Source organism: Amphiprion ocellaris, chromosome 11 (genome assembly GCF_022539595.1).
Source record: "Amphiprion ocellaris isolate individual 3 ecotype Okinawa chromosome 11, ASM2253959v1, whole genome shotgun sequence".
NCBI lineage: Eukaryota > Metazoa > Chordata > Actinopteri > Pomacentridae > Amphiprion > Amphiprion ocellaris.
The window spans coordinates 24,125,390-24,138,017 of record NC_072776.1 but is presented as its reverse complement, the minus strand read 5'-3'; the positions used below and the strand labels follow the sequence as shown (position 1 = coordinate 24,138,017).

At 38.4% G+C, this 12,628-nt stretch overlaps 1 protein-coding gene across 1 annotated transcript in view; it reads left to right on the top strand.

The window, feature by feature from the left end:
* The window catches only part of pdia5 (protein disulfide isomerase family A, member 5), a 112,137-nt gene that overhangs the window by 48,672 nt on the left and 50,837 nt on the right, over positions 1-12,628 (top strand). The window contains exons 4-8 of the mRNA XM_023277997.3: positions 4,604-4,687; positions 4,835-4,880; positions 8,197-8,289; positions 11,275-11,335; positions 12,238-12,305. Of these exons, the coding sequence (XP_023133765.1) occupies positions 4,604-4,687; positions 4,835-4,880; positions 8,197-8,289; positions 11,275-11,335; positions 12,238-12,305 (352 nt within the window). The remainder of the gene's footprint in view (positions 1-4,603; positions 4,688-4,834; positions 4,881-8,196; positions 8,290-11,274; positions 11,336-12,237; positions 12,306-12,628) is intronic.

Genomic DNA, 12,628 nt, shown 5'->3' with positions numbered 1-12,628 from the left:
CTCCCGTCCTTTGCTTCTTACGAACACTTTCTGCTGGAAGTGCTCGAACTTTGCAATGATGGGGCGGTGTCGGTTTCCTCCTCGGGGTCCGAGCCGGTGGACGCGGTGGAAAGTGATGTTTTTCACCGTTTCCGCAGGGATTTTAAAGCGCCGACACCATGAAGTTTTTAACAAGGGTCTCTGGGTTATCCGGTGTGGACTCAGGGATACCAGAAAAGATCAGGTTGTCCCGCATGCTCCTCGACTGGATGTCCAGGACGGTCTCCCTCAGGGTTTTGTTTTCTTTTTTAAGTGTAACACACCTCTGAAGTGACCGCTGTCAGCGTGGACCGGAGTTCGGTGTTGTCCCTCTGCAGATCCTCGATCTGCTGGTGGGTGAACTCCAGGCTTGCTTTCAGGTCTTTTATCTCCTGGTGAAGCAAGCTAAGGATATCGAGCTTCTTATTAATTGACTCGAGAACACTTACCTGGATATCCGTGACCTCCAAGTCTTGTGTGTCCGTCGAGGAGTCTGCCTTCTTCCTCTTGCTCGGGTTGGCGTCTTCCATCGTGCACCGGACGAAGTAGTCGTCAATAAAGTTCTCAAGGTCCTCCACTGTGAGCACTACCGTTTCCGATCTTGAGCAGGCTATTTAGTTAGGTTGTTGTTTTATTTATTTATTTATTTTTCATACAAATACGTCGAGATAGCGGCGATTTGTTTACTTCTCATCTAGCAGCTGGGAGCCGCCATGTTGAATTACGTCACTCTCACTGAATCTCGCGATCTCACAGCATCTCGCGATCACTCTCCTCCCCTAAAAAGTGCCATTTTAACAATATCTGATGTTATATTATTCCTACAGCTCAGCTCAGTTTTCAACTCTTAAAAACTACACCGTGTATTAGCAGAGTTTGAAAAAATTCATTGAATTTTTATCTATGTCGAGAATAAGTAAGTAAGCGTTGAGAGTCAGGTGGGCATTCTTTTGTTGTTACTACACAAGCTCAATGTACTTTTGTTGGCAGCAGTGTGTGGTTGGAGAACATAAAAGTAAATCCAATGCCACAAAAAAGAAACAAAAACATAGGAACTAAAGTTCATAAAGCAGGAGATTGAATGTTTTCAAGGTCAGCACGTTGTAAATCAAAAGAAAAAAACGTGTTTTCATTAAACTGTGTACAGCTATGTGCACAAATACAATAAGGTAAAGTGTTTGTGCAAGATCTCAGTGGGTAAAATGCCACATAATAGACTCTTGATTTGTCCGAAGCCAGTCCAGCCATTTTAGTTTTTCATAATGGATTATTATCAGTTGTCCAGTGGGGATTTTGTATTCATTTGCTATGGGAACTTCATCTTCTCTAAAATAGTTCCACTGCACACATTTTAAAGCATTGCAATCATCAGTTGAAAGTCTGTCTCCCATCATTGAAGAAAACTCTATATATTCATCTCTGTGTGTCAGAATTACATATTTAGAAGGTTTTTTTCCATGAAAATATTCCCTTCTTGTCTTAAAATGGCTTACATGTAATCCTGCAGCTACACTGAACCTGTCCTGAGCCCGATCCCAAGAACAGGGCTGACTACAGTAAATTTTAATTGATTAATTTCCACAGGAAGCTTTGCCTGATTCTCTGATATTTGTGATCACATGGGCATTTGACACAACCTGCAAAATATGGCTGATTCATCTACCGCTGGAATAAAGGAGCTTTGTCTTCCCTTGTATTTGTATTCCCTTGATTAAACACTTGTGCGCTACCTGGAGGTCATTAAGCCTCAAAGAACTTCGTCTTGATGCCCTCTTACTAGCTAAACTCCTGCAATGCTCTCTGCTTGTCAACACAGAAGTTGCTTGCTCTGGTCACTCCACTATTAAACATTAAAAGGCTCCAGCTGCCGGCGTAACCAGGTACTACCGCCTATGTACAATACTTAAAAATATCTTATCTAGGAAAACAGTATTTGGTATCCACCGATACAAAAGACTGAATAACTTGGATCGGATATGAAGTAAAAGAAAAGCTTGATCAGGACATCCCTAGCCGCAATGCATCTTTTTAGTAAGTTTCATTTCACATTGTGTTTTCAGTTCCCAACACAGCACTATGAAACTTAAACTTTTTGACCATTTTTATGTAATAATTTGACATAGATTACAGTAGAGTTTGTAAACTTACAAAGCAACCATCAGCTGGTACTGGCAAATAAATGCAGATGGGGTTATTATGACTTTGAAGTGGAAGCCCTGTTTGATACGCAGACATGTATAGCAGTATAGCAGTAGTTTAACAAAATATGGACACTTTATGGCTTTTTTTTGCACCTCTAACAGGTTGTTTTCATGTCTGATGTAGCCACTGTCATTGATTATCATGAAAGTGTTGCATTGCAGCATCCATTCCCATTACACTGTTGCTTTCTCAAGAATGTATACATCTATGAATTCCTCTCCTCTCTTATCACCTATGTACCATTACTAACAGCAGCCAGAGCACACCAGCTCCCCTATAACTCAAGCACTGTGAAACTAATATACGTAATGCAATGGCAAGTTGTAATATTATGTTCAAACCACACACCTATTCTAAGCAACAATAATGATATGAAAAGTTCTAACCTGCAAGTTGACAGGATTAGGTCTTTTGGTTTGTTACATATGAAACCCTAAAAACCTGACTCAGAGTTTTTAAGACTGTCATCAGTACACTGCAATATGAGGTTGGTTCATTCAAGGTGTTCAATGTGTATTTTCTCATGATATATCTTCCAGCATATAAAAAAAAAAACACCATATGGTTATGTTAACAAGGTTTAAAAATTGGTTTTGACAGATGGGGCTCTTGAAATTAACAACCTGTGGCATGACATGACAAAACCAAGCAGAGCTGTGATTAGTTAAAATAAAAATGTTTTTCATATATGGTTTTGGGTTTCCAGGAACTGCATTTGCATTTTTTTAACACAGTCTTTAGAAACAACCTCTGCATTGTTACCTCCATACTGTATATAAAATTGTGAGCATGTGAGGTTGACTACTTTGCACAAACCTTTTATTAAAACATTGTAATACATCCCACAACAAAAGTCTCTTAGGTAGATTTCAATCCACGTGAATGATCGTCCCTTCTCTACTTTTTCCAGGTTTGGGATTTCTTTGACGTGACATAGATTTTAGGATCCCCTGTGCAAGGCTTTGTGGTCGCATTATTGCCTTTCAGCATTTGTCACTTGTGGCAATTTTTCAAAAAGTTGGAAGCAGCAGACTGGTTTTGAATCAGGTGACTGCTCATCATCTCCAAATATGTGTTGAGGTCACATCTGCTCCTGGTGTGCCCTGACTCGTACCATCTGCCATTATGAGTCAGCTGAACGTGGGATTAAGCACACAATCATCACCTGAAATACTGCTGGGCAACACATACACAGACACACACAGATTTATCTTCTTATTATATTGAAAAACTACACTCAACATAGACTGCATTCAGCTTGCTGTGAGTCTGGCAGACATAATTGAATTCCACCTCTTTGAATTGGCGTACATCGGACCTTCTCTCCAGCAAATACTTTCATCCATCTCTCTCTAAATTAATGTATATTTTCCATGTTTTTGTTAGAAAAAGAGGAATAGCACTCCATGCCTGCTGATAGCGCTCCATTGTAGCAAGTGTGAAATATGTGTAGGTGGCTAGATGCATATTTATTTCCTTTCTAACTAGTCTTTTTTCAATTACAGAAATAAGCCTCACACAACAGAAAATCTGTTTGCTGACACATTGTACAATATGAGCATTCTATTCACACTGCAGATCTATGTGTTTGTGTATGCACACTTATTAAAAAAAAAAATGGAGCAAGGAGCCTCGCTTGTACAACACCATCTATTAGATAAGATTGATCTGAAGGTAGTGCCGACATGTCTTCATGCAGAATCTTCTGTCCACCTTCTCCTAATTTCAGTTCAGTGAAGTTGCCATTGCAAACAACATGCTAGCAAAGCATATTGTGAAGAGAAATCAATACAAAATGCAAGCAATGAAAAAATAAACAATGGCAGAAGTACAATGAACTTAATGAGCATCTATAGCATGGAGGGAAGATGTATGTGTTGTTGTATGTAAAGAAGACATAAAGTAACGCCTTATTTGAAAGCATGCTTAGATATGATGGGTTTCACAAAGAATTTAAACAAGCTTTTTTTGTTGGAAGAAAGGGAGAAAATTAGGAGAAAATTTGAAATGTTTCACTGGCAACCTGTTAAAATTGATCACTTGTGGTTGAAGTCTGTGTTTAATTAGGATTTGTTTGCAAATGCAGTAGAAAATATGAACTGAATATGGTTCTAGTTCTAGTTGTATAGATGAGTTTTATTCGAAGGATAAAATGCTTGTTTTATAGATTTTGATAAATTTAATCTTTGTTGCAATTCATATGTGTTTAAATGAAAAACGCATTGAAAAGTAATTTTAAGCCTAATTTTTTAAATGGTGCTATATAAAAATGTTTGGACCATTGTGCCATTCTCTATACAATTTTTTGTGATATAGTGAATCTGAGTTTGCTTTAGATTATTCCAAAATCTGACTGTTCCTCCTGTGTATTTTAATCTTTCAGAGATTCAGAGGGCCGTAAACTCTGCAAGAAAGTGAAGGTAGACCCGAGCTCCAAACGTGGAGGAGCAGAGCTGCTGCATTACAAGTGAGTAACCAGAAAGTCTGCGAGCTGTCAGACATTTTTCCACACCTCAGTGCTTTTTGGAAAGTAATACTATACTGCAGTTTAAGAAGTACATTATTCACCATTTACTCCAAGTGTTGTGAGCATTGTGCCTGGTGTGTCTTGCAGAGATGGGACGTTTCACACTGAGTACAACAGGCCCGCTACCTTCAAGGTGAGTGCTCATCTGAATGCCTGCATTGTGTAGCACAGTTGTCTGCTGTTTAGTATGTACTAATGACTCTTCATATTCATAATGTTAATTATTTTACCAGTCATTAACAAATATTATTATCTCCTGTGGAGGACAGTGTGTCTGTGTTCATTTAATTTATTCTTTTACTGAGATAACAGTTGCTTCACTCTGTTTATAAAGATTATGGAGAAAATGTATAAATGGGATTTCTCTGACTAATACATTAATTGCAATTTAATCATATCTTGTTTCTGCATTGAAAGAGGTCAGATACAGTGTTTAGGTCATCTTTGATCTCCTATTCATACCAGTCATTTAATGAGAGAGGTTAAAGTATGCTAGCTAGATTTCTATATAAATAATTAAAGTTAGCAACAACTTAGGTTGCAGTGTACGGCACATCAAATAACAGTGTGAAAACAATGGTACACTGAGAAAATGTGAATCATTTGTAGTGATGAGCCTGCAGCTTGAATGATACAGAAAGACCCACCAAACAAGTTGAGAGAAGTGGTTCTTTAGATTATGTATTAAACCACAGAAATGTGAATCTGTGTTTTTGAGACTGTCATTAGTATACTGCATTTTCAAGATGGAGATGCTCAGAAATGCCATTGACTGCTTATTTCACTCATGATGTGTTTTTAGCATTTTAAAAAAACAGAATTTGGACATGTTAACAAGGTAAAATAAACCCTAGTTTTGACTAGAGGAGCGTGTCAGTCATATCAATTGAAAATAAGATTGCTACATATTTGTGATAGTGAAAAACTGAGGTTAGCCACATCTGACAAGTTTAAGGTTTGATGTGTGTTTGACAACCTCTAATTATATTGTTGACAGAAGAGCGCTTCAGCTAATGTTGACATCCTAGACTGAGGCTGCATCTACAGTAATATGTTTTGATTGTAAAATGAAGATTCAAAAAGAAAACAGTCTATATCCAGACAAGCATTTTAGCACCATTTCAGAAATTACAGCTATGGTCATAAATACCCATATTACCTGACCATTCACATTCAGAGGACATATGGATGCCAGTTATATGTGAGGTTGGTAGCTTAGTTGTGGAAAATTTTTGCAGTTGCCATAAGTCAGACCACAGATTTCATTAACTGCACAGCAGCTGCTTGCGTGCAGAACAATGTAAATCACGCCTGTAAATCATTACCCATGTTGCATTAACCATAGGGATAGATCGATTAACCCCTGGCTGATTACTCTGGCTAATATTGGGCATTTTCCAATTATGGGTATCTATATTTTTATTGACCGATTATTGATAGATGCGCTACTTTGGGTCTGATGCAACCTCCTCTGTCTGTCTGAGTCACTCCATGGCATCAGAAATGTCTCTCGAGCAGCAAAAACTGAAGAAGAAACTCAAGCTGTTGCCACAAACCAAGAAATTAGCTTCTCTCACAATGGCTATGGCAGATAAACAGCTAGTGACTAAGTCAGAAGACAGCCACAGATCACAGAGTCTGGAAAACAGTAACTAATAATGCTTTAAGATATGGATCTTGGTGGACAATAAAAGTGGCATAACAGTGAAAGATTAAGAAAATAGAGAAGAACAACAGATATAACTGCAGAAGACAAAATGATCATTCTCAGTCGATCCCACATAAACAGAGCAGAGCGTCCTAATTTTATCACTCTTATTTCTACCTTACATATTCAGTTATAGTCACCCTTATTAATGCATCAATCTAGTTATGAATGACAGTTTCTCTGTATCAAATGCTGTTAAAATATTAAGTTTTTGTACATCGGTATATGTACATCAAATATCTCATACTGGTCTTTATTGATAACCAGTAATCTCCATCGGTACCGGCCTATATCCTCTATTGGTCGATCATTAACTAGTGGCAATCTTGGCTGACGTCTGGATTTCTTGATAACTAAATGGTTACGCAATAGTAACTTGTCAAATCAGGGAGCAGCACATAGAGACAGAAGCAAAACTGTACGTCTGTGTCATTGATTCCAAAAGTCTCCAACTATAACGGGGTCAGCAGTGTTCCATATTAGAGGTCGTAAAAGTGTACACTTGGCAGAAATTAGTCTTTAAAATACAAATGTGTTAGTGCAGATGTAGCCTGATTATAACTCTATAGCCTTCAGACCCATTTTAATGTCACAGCTCCATCTGTCACTCCATGACTAACAAAACTAACCTTAAAAAAACACATTTATTTTCATTACCCCTTTCCCAGGATTGTGTGGCATCTATAGGTATCATCATGATTTCACAGATCTCTCTAGTCTGCTAGGAATGTTCTAATGTTTCAACATAGAGTTTACTTAACTGACATAATCAGTCCTTAACTTCATCCATTTACATTTTACTGAGCATTTACAGTTCATTGCTAAGGTGATACAGTTGGTTTCCCACTAACTAACGGATTGGTGGTTTGATTCCTGGCCACTTCACTTGCCAAAGTGCCCTTGGCCGTGAAACTCATGGTGATTTAGGTGTAAAAATGAGCTCTAATTAAGATCCTCTTAGGTATGGACAACTAACGGCATCTCTTGCTTGGTGATTGATACCACATTGGTGCAAATGCGCTGAGTAGCAAGTCCCTGGTTTGATTCCCAGCTGTGGACCATTTGCTGCATGTTATTCCCCTTATCTTCTTCCCCACAGTTCCTGTCTCTCTCTGCTATCTCTGTGACATAAAGCCTTAAGAATTGCCCAAAAAATGTTTTTATAAACTGTCATAAAGAAATTTGGTAACCATCACTCTTTTGTATTTCCCTGCCGTGATTTTATTATTCTGTTTACCAGCGTTTGTTTTTCCCTGACAGATGGAAAAGCAGTCGCAACAATAAAATGCCAAAAGTCTCACTTTATACCATTACAAAGTAGTAACATCAAAATCATTAAATATTCCGCCCATGTCCACACATCATTGTTATAGCACTGCACAATGAAATATTTCCTGCTGTTGCCTCCACAGACATATGGTTCATTATATTTATCGGAAACTTTACCAAGCCCATTACTAGACACTTAAAGGTACTGAAATAGCTTTGACACATCTTGGATGCACGAACATGCTAATCTATATGAGCTTCCATCTGGCATTGCCTACATCACTGCCTGAACTAAATTTAGGAGCAACTTCAACAGTGCTCGTGTAAATCATCACCAGTCATCCTGTAGTTCACGGGATGATTCTGTGCTAGTGACAAGTCGTTGCATGATTTAAGTGTGCCTTTGTTTAGCCAGACTGTCACCGATGCATCACTCTGACTTCTTTTTTTTTTTCTTTTTTCCTCCATTCAGTCAATGGTAGCATTTTTGAAAGACCCATCAGGGCCCCCACTGTGGGAGGAGAACCCTGAGGCGAAAGATGTCATCCACATAGAGACAGAAAAAGTAAGTAGTTAAACAATGTTTTGAGCTCTGGATGATTTATAAAGAAACCTCTGCTGCACTACTAATTGAAGCCAGAAGATTAATGTTGACATACAGTTGCTGTGATTACAAGACCGCGACAATCCGAGGGTACATCTCTGCTCTCATTCCCTGTTGAGGGTTTGATTAGCTTCTGAAGCTGACATAGCAGTGTGTTCATCTCTGCAACACAAAGCCTGACACATAAAAGCAAAAAATATCAAGGATTGGTCATCAAAGAGCTGCTCAGCATATTTCATCAGACTAAAAACCCCACAGACCCGTCCTTGCAGCCTGGAGACGTTTCCAGACAACTTTCGTCCAGTCAAGTCAGTTATCACCCCCAACGTGTTGACCCACAGCCTAACTACCTAATAGATACAGTACATACTGTGCTTTGAATGCCCTTTAACTTAATGAACTGCAGATCTGACAGTTTTTGCCCGTTCTTGCCTGGGGGCTTGGTGAAGGTGTCAACAAAAGATTGTGCTGAATGTGCCGTTTTTGGAAGCAGCTGAGCTCATGAGGGTGTTGATGAGGAAGAGAAACTGTGTGGAAGCTGATCTACCTGCTGTCCACAGAATAAAGTCCCTCTAAGAAATGGCTGAAAAAGCAGAGATGGTGTTTTGTTACTCTAAACCTTCGTATGCTGAACAGAGTAATACTACACTAGAGCAAGCTGTTGTATGTGATCATACCACACTAGGGAAGTCACCGTACCAGAAATTTGACAGTTGGTATTAAGACCACCAAATTTCTACAATTTTCGATAACAATTTTAATATAGCAGCAAAAAATAACAAATAAATTTATTTTATGACGGCATAGTATTTGTACTACAGAGCTCTGCTGAAGGATACATGAAATAACAGCTGTGATAATTATGTGAGAAAAAAATCACAAATACTACGAAACCAGTGGAATGTAGCCTTCAAGTATTTAAAACTAACAATACTGTGTTGAAATGCTGAATGCTGAAATGAAAGAGAAATGCTTGGAATCACAATAAAAGATAAGATCAGAAATGAAAATATAAGAGCTCGGACAAAGGTGGAAGATGTAGTCTGGAAAGTGGAAAAGGCAAAAGGCCAGTGGGCAGGACATGTCGCCCGAATGGACATCAACAACTGGGCTAGGAAAACAACAGAATGGACGCCAAGGGACAGAAGAAGAACGAGAGGAAGACCAAAGCGTAGATGGAGAGATGATGTCGAGCAAAAGGCGGGAAGTAAATGGATGCAAGTGGCACAAAATCGTCAAGAGTGGAAGCGTATGTGGAGGCTATCCGACAGCAGTGGCGGGACAGGCTGAGAGAAGAAGAAGAAGAATACTGTGTTATGAAATTCACTCATCTAGTCTCCTTGTAAGAACTTTGATTGGAATTTTTCTCACATTTTCTGTGTCTTCAGCTATAGTTGGCTGAATGTGAGTAGTTCTACTTCATCTTTATTTCTCGGCATCCTCTTCATGCTGAAGTTGTGTAAAGACCATTAGAAAAACCACAGAAATTGCTGCACACAAACACTCACACTGCTTTGTGTTAATAGGCTGAAAGGTAATGTTGATGGCCTACTGAAAGGCACCTTTCCACTGGAAGCCCGTTTACAGGAACTGCCCCCTTTTCGCCTTTCTAATTTAATAGCAGTCTCAGTTCCAGCTTTGATCGTGACGTCAACTTTGACCGTGATGTCAAAGTGTGTCAAAACAACAACAAATCATGATTAAAAACCCTAAGTCAATTTGTGCGTATTTAGGAGACATAAAAGTTGAATGATTAATTTTCCATGGAAATATTCAAGAGAAGATTGCTACTTGATTTCAAGAGGACAGAAAGTAATGACGCTTGTTGTCTCTTGATCAGAGTCAATCAGAAGATTTCCATTGTGCAGAGCACACAGAAAGGTTCAGGCTGCATTAAAACCGCCTACAAGTTCCTCCAGTAGAAAACAGCCAAATGTTATCAGCAGCACCCAGCTCACATTATAAGCTACATTAGCTTAAACAAGATAATGTATGCCTTTGTGAGTACTGTGTGTGGAGCATTGCTAACACAGATATATAGTTCACAAATAGTAACATTGCAGGATCTAAACATTGTAATGCAATGTTGAGAAATACAAAGAAACAGCTGAAACTGTGTGAAATCTGTGTACAGATCTTTGAAATGCTTAGATAAGGTTTAGGGGTTTCCTCTGTTAAATCTAAATGTGACACAGTTTGCAATCTGGCTGTTGGGTGTCTGATCATCACCTGAAACACTAAAAATCTCCATAAACTACTTTTTAGGTGGTTTTTTTCCTCCAGCATGTCGCAGCTGACCTGTTGCTCCACCTGTTTCAAAGAAATTACCATGACTTCATTATGAATGACGTTCTTTTTCTATTTACTTTAAGTACTTCCTGCATCTACTCTCATAAAGTATGGAATGTTTCATGCAGTGTACATGAAATTGGAACATACTACTTCATCATAATAATGCACCTAAAACTTTGACTGTTGCAGTCTGTAGTGCAAAATGAGCTGTCATCTGTCTGTGTGCAAGTTTGTTCATACTTGCACAAGACACTGCTAAAAGCATGCTGGCTTGCATTCTGCAAGATTCAACTGGATGTAGTAGAATATCTGGGTATTTTTGGCGTACTATATTTGATGTAGCATGTATCAGAACATGTAGAAACCTTTCACTACGTATTATATTGGAGAGCAATATGGATATTGGAATGCACCCAGTGTTTAGTAGACTGCTGTAACATTTGTATCATCACAGTTTCAGAAATATGGTTTTGACTTGGTACTGAAGTATCTGTATGTCTCATGACATCCCATATTTCATCAAAATTAGTGATATTTTTCTTGTATATGTTTAGCGTTTGCACTTTATCTGAGCCATTTTATCTACTGTACATATGTTTATACAAATTACAAACCTCCTTAATTTTGTCTTCATCTCCTCTCTTACTCTTTAAGGACTTCAGGAAGCTGTTGAAGAAAGAGGAGAGGCCAGTCCTCATGATGTTTTACGCTCCCTGTGAGTCTCCGAGTCTCCTCATTATTACAGCAACTGAGACAAGTGGTACTTGTTTTGGTAGACTGCTTGAACATGTTGTAGTCAGTACACAGTATTCCACAGTCTGTCAGTGGCCATTATTATCATGCTGAAAATATCAAATTAACTCGCTTCATAATGTGCTTCATTTGAAGAGAGAAAATACAGTATGCTGTGTCGAACAATAAAATAGAGCTTACTAGGTAACACTGCACAGTTAAAATCAATAATGTCATGAGATTTTTGACATCCATCGTACCTAGTAAACATGACACGTTTTTTTAATTACAAATAATGTTACAACTTAGGAGTACTTTCTTCTTACAGATGAACATCTCAATTATTTTTAGTAATCAATTCTAAAATATCAGAAAATTGCTCCTCACTTTTCCAACTTTTACATCTCAATGTGGCATCTTCAGATTGATTGTTTTGTTCAAGCAGCAGTCCAAACACAAGGATGTTTATTTCCAATAGTGTAAAACAGAATAAAGCAGCAGACTGTCACAATACTTAATTGTCCAACAAAACTGTTGTCAATTAATCTCTGGTGAATGACTGAAGGATAAACCCACTGATCATTTTACCAGCCCCGTGACATAAATTATGTTCAGTCAATGAGCAATTCATTATCCACTGCTATTGTTGCTCAACAGTAAATACTTTACAAGGGTTTTTCCATGTGTTGTGCTCAATTATTATGGTCAGTGGTTTTCAGAAAGCCATATCTTTTACAGCATGCTTCAAGCTGCTATTTACACAGTAATAATAATTCTCCTCTAAGATGATGGGAAACAGTCCTATTGATTATTGTATACTTGTCAGACTTCCCATTGAGTTCCCTGTAATAACCTCTGGGGTTCTGTTTTGTGTTTTGGTTGCAGGGTGTGGTGTTTGCAAGAGAATGCAGCCCATCTTTCAGCAAGCAGCCACGGAGACAAAGGGAAAATATGTAAGTCTGCTAAACCGACCTCCCGCACTTTGTTATTGCATTAACCATCTCCAATCCGCCGCTGTTCGTCTCTCATGTTTGCAGATGAAATGAGATGTGTGAGCGATGAATGTCTGCATAGTTAGCTTGGCAATCGACAAAAGTGCAGACATCCAGTCTAAATGAAAGATTCTCTTCATTGTATTTCCAGTAAAAACATCTCCCAAGTACAGCACCTCGTCAACTTTTGCACTGTAGGTTTTGATTTAGTACAATAATAACCCAGATGGCCTTTAAAGCTCTGATCTTCTCACTGTTGGACTTAATTTATATTTTACCCGTGT